At 35.7% G+C, this 16792-nt stretch overlaps 2 protein-coding genes across 4 annotated transcripts in view; one reads left to right on the top strand and one right to left on the bottom strand.

The window, feature by feature from the left end:
* Positions 1 to 8183, bottom strand: part of LOC102806853 (uncharacterized) — a 24846-nt gene extending 16663 nt beyond the window's left edge. Inside the window, exons 1-2 of one of the 3 annotated variants that reach the window (XM_085495953.1) lie at positions 8061 to 8183; positions 527 to 655 (exon numbers count right to left, since the gene is read on the bottom strand). In XM_085495953.1, coding sequence (XP_085352079.1) covers positions 527 to 631 — 105 coding nt within the window. In that variant the 5' untranslated portion in view covers positions 632 to 655; positions 8061 to 8183. Of the gene's footprint in view, positions 1 to 526; positions 656 to 922; positions 1306 to 8060 lie in introns of those variants that run through there. The other 2 variants (XM_085495952.1, XM_085495954.1) reach the window with 2 other exon arrangements.
* On the top strand, positions 1277 to 16792 carry LOC100374804 (zinc finger CCCH domain-containing protein 15-like). The gene is made up of 10 exons (XM_002741655.4): positions 1277 to 1471; positions 2340 to 2444; positions 5566 to 5671; positions 6103 to 6255; positions 7879 to 7970; positions 8131 to 8316; positions 9915 to 10061; positions 10657 to 10767; positions 13025 to 13172; positions 14794 to 16792. The coding sequence occupies exons 1-10, from the start codon at positions 1403 to 1405 to the stop codon at positions 14976 to 14978; spliced, it is 1302 nt and encodes a 433-aa protein (XP_002741701.1). The 5' UTR covers positions 1277 to 1402; the 3' UTR covers positions 14979 to 16792.

Genomic DNA, 16792 nt, shown 5'->3' with positions numbered 1-16792 from the left:
TTTTGTAGATATGAAAAATATTACTCCCAGAACTAGCTAAACATGATGATAAAATGTGGTTGGGAAGATAACCGTTTGGTTTTGGGTGATCAGAAGGATCTGGTTCAGTTGAGCCAATCAGATGACGTGAATTTTCTGACACCTAATTTTAACACAGATCAATGATTCTGTCGTATTTTACAGTATCGCAGACAGAGATTTGTTACATGCACCGAGGGAGTAATAATGATCATGAATTCTGTGATTTGATACAGTAATTTTAATATATATTAAATCATTTCTTTAATGAAATTATCATGGGCACCATTGTTTGTGTTTTCCTGCAGCGGTAAAATGTGTGTATGGGATGTAATTACGCAAGAAGGAAAGGCAATGAATCTGTGACTGGATGCAATTAATGGATGGCGACCACAATGCAATGAATAATGTGTGGTGTGAATGTGAAAATAAAGACTATGAAAAAAATTATTATTAATCAAGGTGTAGTTTGTAGTACATGTAAAGATACTACAAGGAAACAACATACCTTTTGTATTAAAATTATAACCAATATTAAAAAGAAAATTAATGTGATTAAGATAAGTAATCTGAAAGGAGATCGTCTTCGGATGGATATAACACATCTTCCCATGGTCGGCACTGATCACTGCATTACCTGGAATTAAATGACAGAAATCGTAGTCCAATGTACCAACATCAACATACAGTATAAAACAAAAGTACTAGTATGCGCCAATACTTTCACGAGCTATGCGCCCTCTCGAGGCAGACTGAATGAGTAGTGAGCATCAAATCTACAGAGCGGTATGATGCAAATGGCACACTAATAATATAAACGACGCCTTCACATACAAACTACCCTAGTTTCAGAACACTGACACGTAGTCATGGATATCTGAATTGAGAAAAGGTTAATTCCTACCGATCGAAAGCGTTGATGAAGTTAACAAGGACCGAGAATATCTTCACAAATGAACTGCCACGGGAATGCACGAACAGACATAATTCTCAAAATTAAATCAAAATTAAATCGGCAACAATTAAAATTAAACTTGTACTTGTACCAATATTTCCTAGGAAAAAACACGTTTACGTGGGGGCGCAGCCATTTTGTCTATTTTCCTGTCTCGTTTGCAAATACTAAATTCTTGTTTCATTGTTGTGAGCATTGTGTCACTTGGACCGTCATAAAATAAATATGTAGAAAAATGATTTATTTATTAAGTTCATGCTGTCACTGACAACAAAATAATTACTGTACGTATCAAACAAAAATTGTGTTTTTTAAATTTTATCTGTGTACGAGGTTACCCATGATGCAAATTACAGCGCCTTATTCTTTATCGGAAGTGTGACATTTTGACCTTAGAATGCTGGAATTTTGATCGAATTCAAGATCATAATGCCACCGAAGAAGCAACAAGGTTCTAGTAAGAAAAATGAACAGAAGAAGAAAGAGAAAGTTATCGAGGTATGATTATAAACACATTTGAAAGTTATTTTTTCATGAAGACGGGGTTGAGTGATGACATTCGCAGTATGGTGTGACTGATCAGATTTTGCCCGGTTACTGTGTGATTACACAACCAGGGAAATACGTAAAATATACCGACCGATTGATTTGTTTTGTCAATAATTTGTGTATATTTTGAAAACCTGTATAATGTATTCACTTAGTTAATTCAGTTTAAATACAAAATATAAATTTAATTAAAAGGTAAATTAGGGCTCTGAAGATTATTCAGACAGTCAGCAAATGGCTTTCCACTTAGCAAAACACATTTTTCTGTTCAGTCAAGACTTTATTACATCGTTTATACCTCCATGATTACATGGACACACTCGCACAATTCACATCATTTCATTACCATACTGGATGAGGATGAAGTGCAGTTGTTCAAAATAATACATATAGTTAGAATACTTGAATAGGTTATTTTGATGTCTTTTAATATTTTTCGACTCAAATACAATATAGATATACAAGTAATAAAGAATAGGTATTAAATATGTACACTAGATTTGCAGAAAGAGTTTCCGAAGACTTCCTCAGCCCCAACCTGAACCATACCTAACCCTAACACTTCAGTCCCCTCTTTTGTAATTCACTTTGCCTCTCCAATTAATTATAAGTGGGTATATACAATTGAAATGGAAATGGCGTACGGGAAGGGAGCGTTAGGATTGGAGTTTTGGTGGATGTGGAAGGTACCCTGAGGAACTGTTACCATTTATAAAGGAAACTCCTTGCATTCATAAAATCTATATAGAATACTTCCGGGATAGTTTGTGAATCCTGCTATCTATAATATTGTTACTCAATTTTTTTTTTTCAACAGGATAAAACATTTGGATTGAAAAATAAAAAAGGAGCCAAACAACAAGCTTTCATCAAAAATGTGACTCATCAGGTGAAGTTTGGAGGTCAGAAGAGTGCTCGGCAGGTAGGTAAACTATCATCAGCGTTTTTTTAAAAATCAGAATGATGTTTTTGTGATCATCTTCATGTAATCAACGTTCTCAACTATTGAAAATACATACACTTTATCATTGAATCATTTTGAAAAAGACAAATTTTCAAGAATTTTGTGAATCGGCGAAAGTCAAGAAATTTTGTAACATTGACAATTTCTCTGTATTCATTCAATACAAGATGTCAGCGACTTTCCTGAAATTTTAAATAGTTGAATTACTGGAGTGGGTTTTAGTCGGTGATAAGATGATTGTAGAATTAACTATCTCAATTGAAAGAGTGGTGAATTGTATATAATTGGCAATATAAGTTGCGTTCACGCACAGCTCCTTAGCACGGGCTAAGAGATCAAATTTTTTAGTCCATGCTAAGAAAACGTGCATGAACGCTTAGCACGGGCTAAGGAATGCTAAGTAAGGGTTAAATCTGATCCGAATTTAAGATGCGGTCTAGACCCTTAGCACGGGCTAATGAAGTCTGCGTAAACGCTTAGCCCAGGGCTAAGCGCCATCTGCGGTGACCTTTGGGTGTGAAAATTATGCATGTGATCAAATACGTCCAACTTTCTCATTCCCAAAGTTAAGTTTTCGAGGAATGTTGCATTGTCCCATGTTCGTATAACGACTCTATTCCACCAGTCATTACTCCGTGCTCGCTTCCACACTGATCAGGTCGCTGTAGTAAAGCGTACAGCAGCTCCAATTGTAGACAAAATAAATTTGGTTCGCTGTCTACGACATGCATTAATAAAACTCTGTATTCTGTTACGCCGTTGTATACTGTTTCTGTGCATCCAAATAAGTTGGGTCCGTCTTCTCTCGCGTTCCTGTGCACGTCGCTTCAAAATTAGAACGAAACATGCCAGCAGCAGAAATAGAAATAGAACCTCGCGCGTGTCATCCATTTTTCGTTCGTAAATAGTGGCTTACCAAAGGTCACCGACTATTGGCACCCATTAGCACGTGCTAACGACTGGCGTGGACGCAATTGGGTCTAGCCGAAATGCAAATATGCTAGATAAGCCTAAATCAGCTTAAATCTTAGCCCGTACTTCGTGTAACGTGAACACAAGTATAGTTTAAACAGCTAGATTGCCAATAATTGTTTTATTCACTCTAAAAACTATAATACAGTGGCCCCTCGCTAAGTCGCGGGTGTTGGGATCCAAGCAAAAACCGCGACTTATCGAGGGCCGCGACTTACCGAGGGACGTCGTGAAAGAGGGAGGTCGTGCATTTAAAAACATATAAAAAGCACATATAAACCCTCGGTTTAGTTAATTGATGTATCATCACATGTGTCAGGCAGTATTCGAATAAAATCATGATTATGTTTGCTGTAAACATTGCGTTGATTATTTTGTTTGGGTCTGATATTATGTGGGCCGCTTGCTGTTGCTTGCGACTTCGACGGTAACAGCTTCCAAAATAAACCAGTTTCATCGCAATTATAAACATGTTCGTCAAAATAACCACCTTCATAGATAATTTCTCTCAGTTTTTCGGGAAAAGTTCCGACAGCGTCAATGTTCCCAGATCGAGCTTCGTCTTGGATTGAGACTGCGTGTGTCGATAGCGTGTCTTCTTTGCCATCGCAAGAACCACCCTGAACTGGCCTTAAATTCAAAGTCGTCATATCTGAGTTGTATGCTTTGCATTGGGTGATGGGACCAGATAGTGGAGTTCCGGCAGACCGTTCTTAAAGAAACGTAAACAGCTTTATCGGTGTCATCATTGTCGGACACTTTCGCTTGTTTTTCTGTTCAGTCCCGCCTCTTGGTCAACTTTGAAAACAAATTTACTTTTCATTTTTTACCCACCCACGAATAGTGGGCTCAACCACGTGCAACCCTTAACTTGGTTTGACACGGTCGATCGCCGTGAGTTTATGGCGTACGAACAGGCTGTATACATGTAGCTTTCGCTTTGACATGCTGCTCAATTGAGAAATAGAGATCAGAATTCTATGAATTCAACTCATTGTAGCGAGTTTTTGTAAAGGTATACCAAAATGGGACCGGCCAAGAAGTACGTACGGTCACTACTCGACACCCCTGTTGACACCTTGAGTAAGGCTGCCGTCACCCATTGCGTCTCAGCAATTGACGGACAGTAGGTGTTAAGTTGTCTCTTTAACGGTTAGTTAAAAATACTATGCCACGAAACATTAGTCTTTGTACTTCAAAACTGCTGTCAAAACACAATAGAAATTTTGGGAGCCATCCAAGTACCCGCGACTTAGCCGAATCGCGACTTACCGAGGCGCGACTTAGCGAGGGGCCACTGTAATTTAGAATTACAGCACATAAGAAATTTTACTAAAATATTGCAAACGACAAACGCTCCAATTCCAGTTCATACAGTACAAATATTTACCATTATACAATCACATACGGCACCTCAGAATACATACACATCAAAAATCAGATCCCGATTTCAAAACTCACTACGTTATGGCAAATGCGACGCTAAATATGTCACATAGTTCTAAAAAAAATTTTTTTACATGGGAGTTTGAATAATAGACTTATTACAAGTATATGATGTCCAACAATATAAACAACATATCGTGTTCTAAAATAGAATATTGTGACTGCTACTTCAAAGTGTATGAACTGGTTCGGAATAAATGGAAAAAATGACGTCAACTAAATTCAAGATTAAGCCTCATTAGGCATCGAATGAAGTAACAATACAAATATTCACTGATGCTTACCTCTATTCCAGGTTCAGATTATAATGACTTCAGAAAACTCGCATTGAATATTCACAACAAAACCAATGTATACATTCACTTTGAAGGTATCTCCACTAGAGAATGGTATCACAGTAATATAGAACATTTTATCGTTTTTCTCAGTTCTCAACTTGTTGTTACACATTATGAAACATTAAAATTGTACACAGAGAAACTCAAAGTGTTTTACTGGTATTCCTCATCAAAAAAAAGGCGTTTATCAAGGTACACGTAGATTGATAGCATCTCCATGTAGCCACTTTCTGCCATGCTGTGTGCCTTTAAGCCAAGAATAAATGTATACTTCCGCTTTTATCAACAATTACAGTTATTTCAGTTATGTCATCTAATTACAGCTTGCACAACTGGAAGAAGAGAAGTTTGGTAAGAAGGATCAGAAGAAAAAAGAGCAGGATGAATTAAATGCATTATTTAAACCAGTTGAACAGAAAGTATCTAAAGGTATGTCTTGAGGAAGTAGTTCGCTTTGACTTCGATGACTGTAATCATTAAACAGATTTAGGTTTTTTCAGTGTTACTTCTATTTTTGCAAAAGTTTCTCAGTGACAAATATTTTCAGTAAAGGGGCCCAAGTTTTTCAGTAAAGGTGCCAAGTTTTTCAGTGAGGAGCCAACATTTCTCAACACATAGTATATTTTATAGGGAGAACGCTGGTTCTAATTTATTTCCTTCCTCTATCAGATTAAGTAATTTAGTGATGATCAATTGAATTTTCACGTTTTAGTGAATATTCTTTTTTTTTTTGAAAATGACTGATTTCTCATTATCTATATCTCTAACAAATATGTAAGCAGACAGGTTGCAAGTTTGTAGGATATTCCAATAATGAGTGATAAATTGTGAATTGTTTAATGTTTTGTATTTTATTCCAGGAGTTGATCCCAAGTCAGTCGTATGTGCTTTTTTCAAACAAGGGCAATGTAAAAAAGGTGAAAAATGTAAATTTTCTCATGATCTTACCATCGAGAGAAAATCTGAAAAAAGGAGTCTTTATGTGGATGCCAGGGATGATGACAAAGCGAAAGGTAAGGATGCGAAAGTATTGTGGGTGTATTCCCGTGCTTATTATTAATGTGTTACACACATTTGGTAATGTTCAATTTCAATGAAGTAGGGGTATCTCAATGCCATATTAGCATTTCGACATTGGGCTACAAAAACAAAAAGAAATTCACATTCAAAATTAAATTGATTTTTGTGATAGACATTCAGTCTGTGCCTCTCACACAATCAGTGTGATCTTGCACTGAACAGAAAATCACCTATTTCTTTAACCTGTAAAATGACCCAGGAGTTTTTCTAAACCAGGGAACAGGGGTGCAGCGCCCTGATACTCTTGGCTGGCGCCCTCTTACTGAATTGACGATTGAACTTTCAAGTCATAAATATATTTCTTGAGCCACGCACTTCTGTGCTACCGTACAACATGAAATCTTTCTCAAATATACTTTTCTCCGTGAAAACTTCCCAGCAACACCAGCTGACAATGTGTCTGGACACCAAATACCGGTCAGTGTTCTCCCCAGGCATGTTCAAGCACGGTGAATTTACCGTGCTTGATCTTTCACGAAAACAATAGAAGTTATTCATATGCTAATTAAGGTTATTGTTGCAAGATGATGTGCATATTATTATGTAAATTTGATTATATTGTTATGCAAATTAGCCGCCATGCTTGCCCATTATCCTGGGGAGAACCCTGCCGGTACACTAAAATTACTCCAAAAATATTTCAATGGCGATAGATACACCGTTAAAACGGCGCAGAAACCTTCCGATGTGGCGTTTCCAGGTCGATCACCTGTGTGTGCTCCCTCTTGTTTATTTTTTCTAGAAAAACCCCTGATGACCTGTATTGGCACTTGAAACATGAGTGTTTTACTCTCGTCTGTCTAAACACTGAAACTTTCAATTTAATTCCTCAACACCAAATATCTATTTACAAATTAACTCCTTGAATAGAGAAATTAATTACTGCTCAAACTGACTTTATTTTTTCGTGCGTCAACCTTTTCACTTTGGCACGTAGATGTTTTGACTTGACAAGTTGTTTGACAGCTAGCAAAAAGATTGTGCGATGCGCACCGTTGGCGGCGCCTTTTTAATGACGTTTTGGACACTTAGTCAATTTGAGTAGTATCCTACAGTAGAATACTTTATTTTCACTTGGAATTTATTTTCGCTATTTTCGCTGAATGGATGATTCCGTGAAAATAAAATCCAGCGAATATACTTTTTTTTCCTATATTTCACATTAAATTCATCAAAAATCAGTGAAAATAAGTTCCATACAAAACACCCAAAAAGCCTTTTCAGCGAAAATTAATTCCAGCGAAAATAAAGTATTCCACAGTATTTGTATTCACAGTTTGAATTATAGTCATTTTCATCAACCGTGCGAGTGCCTGTGTCAATTTTTATGACAACTGAAATTTTGTTTATACTTTTTTGTTTTCAACAAATTTTTATCATGACTTGTAACTTATGAAAAATTTTGTGTATTCTGCTCAAAATTATGAAAAAAATCACAGAAGAATACATACAAATAATGACATTTAAATCATTAAGCTTTGTTGGTCACTATATATAAGTTTGACTGTGCAACCAGTGACAAAGGATAAACCAATTTGTGTATTTTGAAATTGCAGACACTATGGACAGCTGGGACCAGGAAAAACTACAGCAGGTTATCGACAAAAAACATGCTGAACAGGAGTCGAAGAAACCGAAAACTGAAATAGTAAGTGTGTCGTACATTACATGATGCTGGATGAAAGTAAACTTGTCGCTTATTCCTTCATTTATCTGAATCTAATGTCTTTATGCATACCTAATTACATCGTGATGTGAAACGATGAATGTCTGAGAGATATAACCCTCTGCTTGTCTTCTATTCATAGGTGTGCAAGTTTTTCCTGCAAGCAATCGAAGACTGTAAATACGGTTGGTTTTGGTCGTGTCCAAATGGTACTAAGTGTATGTATAGACATGCTCTTCCTCCGGGATTTGTACTAAAGAGTTCTAAAAAGAAAGAAGAAGATGATAATCAAGATCAAATTACCCTGGAGGAACTGATAGAAGAAGAGGTGTGTTTGAATATTATTTATTTACTCATATTTCATACTAGACATTCTATGAACCAGGTTTCTACTTTTAGGTAAAATAATTTATGCTATGATGTATAATTTCATTGGTTTTATTAGCCAAATACTAGTACCTCCTGGCAAAAACAGTAAAAAGATTGAAAATCACAATTTTTTCTGATTCATGTAGAAAGAATTTATAGCTACAAGTGGCAATAACTGTAATTTTGAAATTTGTTTGTTCAAATATAAAGATGACCAAATCTTACTGAAATATCATTTTAGACGCAATTTCTTGAACAATGTGACCCTACACAAAGCTAATGTTGTGTATGATGTGAAAACTAAGGATTGAGTAGACGCCATCTTGTTGGTATCAGTCACGCGATTGGAACCATAGAAAATTGTGATGCATGACGCACACTTTTATGAGGAAAAAACGCATAAAATCATCAGAGAGCTTTAGCTTCTCTGGGTGGTGACATACTTGGCATTTCGCCAGGGTCCTGGATGAAGTTGTCAATAGATGGCGCAACCCCGCGGCCATTTTTTTCCACTTGCAAGTGGAGAATATATCTAATATTACATGCTTTCAGTGACCATATTACAGTGATGGTTGTTACAAATTGACACAAATGACACAGGAAATATTTTTTTTTAATAATAAAAATTGGAGAAAAAAATCTATAATTACAGCTACTTTAAATAACCGACAATATCTTTTTCTGATGTTTAATTTATATTTTTTAATGATGCTAAATTTTATTCAGCCATTGATGGGATGTCACAAAATCTGTCACCAAGCAATTTTGAAAAAACAACCACTTATCAACTTTTTTTTTTCTGAAAGATCAAAATTCTTTGGATGCTTTGAATTGAGGTCAAGTCAAATTACATTTATGATCACATGACCGTGGTGCATATTATTCACAGTAGTGACAAAAAGTATCGTCGAAAAACAAGACCATGCTGGATCCTAAAAACAAATACTGTACCGGTAATATTTATTTCCATCATCAGATGTAAAGGTGGTTAAGTTTTGAGTGTCACTGGTAGCATAGTGGTTGTTGCACCAGACTCATGATCGGTAGACCCAAGTTCAAATCCTACCATAGACTGAACATCAAAAGGGTCGACCCCTACCCTGGGTGAGTGTACCGCAGACTCAATGGGAAGGCCAATTCCACTGGCCGAGATTCATTCACTAACGAATGCGACTTTGGGGGAACCTTGGTTAAGGTCCGCAGGTGCTTGTGTTCGACCGGGCCTGGTTGACGCCAGGATAGCACATTGCAAATTGCCATTTGACAGAGAGATGGCCACACAGCCCTGTCATGTAGTCCCAAACATGAATATGACTTCGGTGGCAAAATGCACTAGGTGTCGTCACTAGCACTTGCAATTTGCACATACAAAAAAAAGTCAGGAGAGACAACAGTGACACTGAATGTCCGGAACTGTCGCCTGGCACAAAAAATATTTAAAAAAAAAATTAAAAAAAAAGTGTTATGAGTGTCCTACACACGCATACAGATGTAAATACAGTCCATCTCTCACTGGTTAGTGTGTGTAACTAATCCATTGTGATTTTATCTCCTCAGCGTGCCAAGATTGGAGCCAACCATGCAAAAATTACTTTAGAATCATTCTTAGAATGGAAGCGTTCAAAACTAGAACAGAAGAAAGAAAAATTCAATACACAGATGAAGAAAAAGAAGGAAGATTTTAAACAAGGCAAAAGTTTAGGCGTAAGTGTTTACAGCAATGGATATTGTGTTCACTATGTAGTGCCTATTGTGACATGTACTAAAGTTACTTTTGTCACTATTCACAATATTCAAACCCACACAATTTTTTAATTTTTATAAAATTTATAAGATTTTAATAGCCAATAGGGAATTATGTCCGTCTGGACCAACATTTTCAAATAAACAATGTGTTTCTGCATTTATTGTATGTCAGATTATTGAAATATGTCTTACTTTGACCATAGACTCAGTTGACTCAGTGTGCTTGCTTTATAATAAAGCAAATACAGACAGTGAACCCTTGATTTCAATTGGTCAACCCTTTATCTGTTTCAAGATTAGATATGCATATTTGAAAGTCACCGAGTTCGCTGTGCTTAGTCACAAAAGATAGGTCTATGATTATAATTTATTCCGAAATTCTGTTACTCTTTTTACCCCCCAAAGAGGCTGTACAGAATTGTTCATAAAGGTGGCTGTTCGTCCTAGTAATCTGTATTGAAATATTCCAAAAAAGACAGTCAAAGTAACACATAGCAACCACATCGGGATAGTAACAACAATTTTATTAACCGGTTATATTATTGATTTGCAGATAAGTGGAAGAGAGGTTTTTGAATTTAAACCAGAATTAGTTGATGCTGATGATGAGGGTGCTGATGATATCAGGTACATTAGAGAAGAAGATGATGAAGAAGAAAAAGATGTAAGTTACCATAGAAATCATTCAGTAGAATCTTGAGGGTGCTATTTTTTGGACACAGAATTGTCAGTCAGTCAGTCCGTCCAGCCAGAGACATGTCTCTGCTGATTACATTCATAGTGCACTTGCACATCACTCCATTCATTTCATGATCTGATTCCAGATGTTAGAATGGCAGCCATTTTCAGTATTCTCCCCAGGAATTTAAACCACTGTGTCGGACTAATTTGCATATGATTTGCATATCATTTACATAATATTAGAGATTGACCAAAGCACATTTACACCCACACACAAACATATATTTTCAAAAACAATGTGGCACATATTTATTTGCTTCATACAGTGTTATAAACACTATTCTTTTGGGATATTAATGAGCTCAGTCACAGTGCAAATATTTTTCTATTGGAGTCAAAATATTACGTTTCACAATTTAGAAGAGTTTGAATTTAAAAATGAAAAATTGTCGAATCGAAATGCAAATGCTGCGGACTATTAAAAACAAACAAACAAATAAATTGTAAAAGGCTAAATGAAATGCATTTGAAACGTTTCAGCCAGGAATATGTTCTCGAATTCCATGATCTTATTTACTACAAAAACATTCTCCTTCAAAAAATTGTTCATTATTCGTACCATCAGCTTCTACAACGTTTACATTTACAGTAATGAACTTCCAAACGATCATCAAAGTTACGACGTGACTTAACTTACTTTGCGATGTTATACACCGGTTATACCAATAATTCCTCTTACACAGTCATGCCATGCAAAAAAAAAATTTTTATATTTTTTTTATATGAAATAAACAAAAAATTTGAGCGATTATTTTTTTCACTCGATCGCTTCGGTGAAAAACACCGACCGCCATGATAATTGTGACGTATTAGTTGACCGGCATGTGTCCTTTGACCCGATGGGTCAAAAGCGCCATTAACCAATCAGAATACCGCATGGTAATGCTGGCAGAACCCGAAGTTTTCCGAATGGTAGTGATCATAAAAATTACATTGCGGAAGTAAAGCGATGTCCTAGCACGATGTGTTGGTATGGATTTCAGATGAAAACTGCATGATGGTTTTCGAAATAGGTGATAAGCAATTTTTAAAAGGTAAAAGAAGTCTTGAAAGAAGAGTTTTTACATGATTTGCGATGATAAAAGTTCAAATGTATTTTACCCAATCATGCAATAAACACGTTATTTTTTTCTTGTAGCGTAAACTGATCGTGAACTCCGCTTTGCCCATGTTATATCGGGGTGGAATTGATTTTGCAAAATGTTAGCTTTCAATCTAAAGACTGCGTCGATCGTCAAAGTATTTACTTACGAACAAAGAGGTGCTAATTTTACAAAATTAACTTGTATTGTTTATAAGCCATTACCACATCGTGCGACTATGTCTATTGATTACAAATTATAATCCACGACTGGCAGGATGCGTGTCGGTCGGTACGTCGGACAATAGTCCTGGTCGGAAGCGTGGCAAGATCCCTGATAGCTACGTATTTCTTTCTATATTTCGTAATACAGTTCACAGGATGAACAATGAAAAAAGCACTGTGGCGGTCTTACTAATCACCGTGGCGGCTCAGGACCACAGTGGCAGGCAGGGAAAGCAGCGTGGCGGGCCCCGCACACAAATTGAATGCTGGGGAGAACACTGCATTTTAATATTGAAAATTCATCAAAATTTCTGTCAATTCGTTAATTTTGTGTTCTCACAAGGCAATTCAGTCAAATACAAACTCCATCATTGACAATGACTTGGTTTAAGTGATCTGTGTTGCCATGGAAACAGTGTCTTCTAAACTGATCGTATCTTATTTATCAAAGGGGCATGAACATTTTATAGCACACAATTGGAGTCATTGTTATCACACAGTCTGTGCGTGTGTTCCACCGATAGCTCATAACACAACTATGTTAAATTTTAATAAAACTTTGTACATAGTTGATCTAGGACCATGCACAGTCCTGTTTGATTGAAATCTATGCATATTAATTACCCTAAATTAAAAAACAAAAACAAAAAACAAGCAAAAACAGAAACTGTAGCTCATAAAAAAAAAAAATGATGAATTATTTGTCACTTTGCAAAAATTAAATTCCATGTAGAAACAATGGTTACCACAATTGAAAGAATTGTGACCATATTTTTCTTGAACAACTGCAATCAATTTTTATATTATTGCAAACTAGAAATCGTAATGAAGAAAATATGGTCATAATCTTTGGATGCATGTTTTGTTGTTGCAGGATGTCGAAGCTGTAGAGTTAACTTTAGAAGCCCTTGCTGCCTCGGCCACACAAGCTGATAGTAGCGGCATCACATCCAGAAAATCTCAACAATTAACGAATAATATAGATAAAAATATTAATACATCACAACCATCGAATCAAGAAGGTAAGTTTGCAGCATTATTATTGTGTTTAGCCTAGATGGCGTTCATGATTGTGAGACTTTGAAATATCTATGAATAATAGACTAGTGAATCGGCCTAAAGTGTTGTCAGCAGGACTTGCCTAATGGTCAGTCTGTGTGTGCATATTCCCATGGTATTGTACTGAAGTCATGGAGACAGCCAATCATTGATAACACAGTTCTCATTTCGCCCTCAAGTCGGAAAATTGAAAAATTGGGTCGGTCCACCAGATTTTTTTTTTTTTTTTTTTTTAACTTGTGAAAACTAAGGGTGTCGTAAATAGCCAAGGTATATGGGAATCAATCAAACGCATGCTAGATATTAAACACAAAAATCAAAGTGTTTCTTTCAGTCTTTTGTATTTAAATACAGATCAACCTTATCCCCCCACCCCCCGGACCCTTGGGATCAAGCAACGTTAATTTTTAAAGGAAACACTTTTTTACTGCTTAAAATGGAGAGTTTTTAATATTTGGGCCTATTAAAAAAAACAAACAAAAAAAACGTGACCAGATGTTTTTCGGTCAGTCGCTGAAGGCAAAAAAAAAATTTTTTTTTTTGGCCTAGTGATTCACCACGTCATTGAGTATACTCAGAAAGGCTGATTCCAGTGTATATTGTTTTATTTGTAGTGCTGGGAAAATAGATAAATCAAACTAGTGCAATTGTGTTTTAGATCCTTCCTTGGTACTCTCAGTTCAGGACCAACTTGACATGTCAGAGTAAAGGACACAGTTTTAGGTCAACTCAAAACATGGCCGATATCATTTTTTTCGGTTCCCTCAAATCATTCCCTTATGATAAGTTAAATTTCACTTGTATATTGCAACAAACTAATGATTGATTTTGTGCTCATCATCGTCAATATTTGTAATATACGTCAAGTAAGTTACAAAACCTAATTGTAATATTCGTTGTTTTATATCAAGCACTGATTTCATTCTCAACAAAAGTAAGACCAATACACTATATTGAAATTTTGGGGTATTTTATTTACTGTCAATTACAAGTGTTTGTGATGCCTATTTCAAAAAGTATGATGCATAAATTCGAAATGTATGACTGCTCAAATAAAAGCAAACGCTTGATGAAATGCATATACATATATGTTTTGAAAGAATGTAAATAAAAGTAATATTCAGCATACTGGTAAAAACTAAATGTATAATAATATTAGGTTATTACAAGGATATCTCGAAGTAGGCATGAAGACAGTACAGCTGGAGCATTGACTGACGTGCAGCGGAGGTCAATGCGACGTCTTACTGTCTGAGTGCATGCTTTGTGTTATCCTCGTAATAACCTTATTATTATACATCTTTCCCTTCCAAGGATACATCATGGGAATACCAAAATCCAAAAAGTTTAGAAGAGAATCAACGAACTTGTTTGTGTGGAGTCCGGTCAAACCCTCGTTGCAGCCATGTTTGTTTTTATCATTACAGAACGCTTATGTGCGTAATCATTTCATATTTGGAATTTGCATTTCCTTATATGGTAGAATGAAAATACCCAGTGCAATACCACAAAATTATTGCACACTGTAAGTTATAGCATTACGGTGACAGATGTATAATAATTTAACATATGCTTTATTTTCAGAGGAAAATAATAAATTAGATGAAGCTGCTGCCTTACCTCCGTCATCATCGACGCCAGTTGAAGATCCGTCGTTGGACGGTGTGCAAATCGATGAACAATTATTTACAGATGATGTAGCGGTTGACGAACAATTATTTGACGCAGAATTAGACGAAGAACTAGATGATCTAGACCTAGAAGACTAGTCTGCCGTTTATTCCATGATTGTTTTTGTTTTTTTTGTTCTGCCAAGTCATTCACAAACTATTAGGTTCTGAGAACCCACAAGAATATTATACCACAACAATAAAAGGGGGCGTGAACTGCGTACATTGTCAATTATTTCATACTTTTTAATTTGTTTAATATTGACCCAAATTAATTTCATGGTGCCAAATTTGAATACACAAGTGAAATGGTAGAATGTTTATTCTCAGCATGTGCAAGCAGCTACTAGAATAGAAAATTATATTTTAATTAATTAAAAAAATCGAGCTATCTTTGATTGCTATTAATGTGAAACCTGTGTATAGCAACCACCCAAAGGACTTCATTAAAATGTTTTTTTTTTTTATAAACAGGTGGACTTTATATGAAGGTTTTTTCATGGATTGCCAAAACATACTTTTGTTCAGAAAATAAGATGGTACTGTTGCAACAAAACCAGATTTGACCTAAGTTTGACCTAAGGAAATTAAAAATTGTTTTTGGAACAGAATGTTAATTATTATTTTGGTATCTAAATGAAGGCGAAGCGAAAGTATTGCCGACAGGGTTGTCACATAACACAGGTGGTCTTTAAACACAAGTTTGTTTATATGTTATGCCTTGTGGTCTGCCTAATAATGGTCACTATAAGCAGGTGCTGTTATATAGAGGTGTCACTAACACAAATTTGACTCATAAACGTACGTAATTTGACATATCGCTATGCATTTACATTTATGTTTGGTACCACAAAAGTTGAAGGGAGGTGGTCGTCACGCAGTGCATGTTTGAATTTCATGTAGACTAACCATGCATTTTACATGCATTGTGTACAACTGTGATGCGACCATCGCCTTTAAAATTCTCTCAATATTACATGAATTGAAAAATATAAACAGATTGGTAATAAATGCAGCATACAATGTATGCCCCTTTAACCAGTTGATTCGAAAATAATCTTTACTTCTCGAGTCGAGTCTTGCCGCTTCTACAACAATGATACACCCTTTATTCACAAATTTTGATTAAAACTTGCCATTCTGAAATTACATCAATATAGTTCAAAATTAACAAAATAATTTACTAATTACTAAACTTCAATAACAAAACAGAGAATGACAAAAGTAGTCGGCATCAGCGAAAGCTACTAAAAAAAGCACATTGCAATTATGCAAATGCTATTATCTTGTAAAATTTATCAGTTTTCAAAACCCCAGAAAATCTATTTTTAGGAAGCGCTTGGTCTTGATGTTTTGTTTTATGTACTTGACTTAACAGTTGTTCCAGCTTTCCCACTGCTAGACGTCACTTGAAGACTCCTTTCTTAGATATCAACTTTCAATACAAATCTGAATTTGGTGACTCCACATCGCAATAAATCATTACACCTTATTCATAAACGAATGTTGAGATCTTGTTTAGAGGGAGAGAGCGATATGATTTTTATCCGCTGTTGCGATCACGTCCTCTTGACCATATATCTTGGTTTCCATGGTTAACGGATAGTGACAGTAAAGAATGGAACATTATTTAGCGGAGGAAAAAAAAGTCCTGTGGCTTTCTTACTCTAAATAAGATCTAGACGACCATTTGCAAATTGGATCTTTTTAAAAATTATATTTCACGAAACCGAACCATATTCAGGAAACTTAGTACAAATCATTCAATTTATAATATCAGGCTTCCTCTCACTCAGGTCTGGTATATGAATACTCAGTATTTAAACTGGTGTGTCTTTTTAGGAAGAATCGTGATTTCAAAAATTCACTGGAAATAAATGACTGAAAAAATAAATGAAATGACGCTGACTTTC

This window comes from Saccoglossus kowalevskii, chromosome 22, assembly GCF_978046115.1.
Source record: "Saccoglossus kowalevskii chromosome 22, keSacKowa6.1, whole genome shotgun sequence".
Lineage (NCBI taxonomy): Eukaryota > Metazoa > Hemichordata > Enteropneusta > Harrimaniidae > Saccoglossus > Saccoglossus kowalevskii.
Note: the sequence above shows the minus strand (reverse complement) of the source record. Positions and strands in the feature narration are given on the sequence as shown.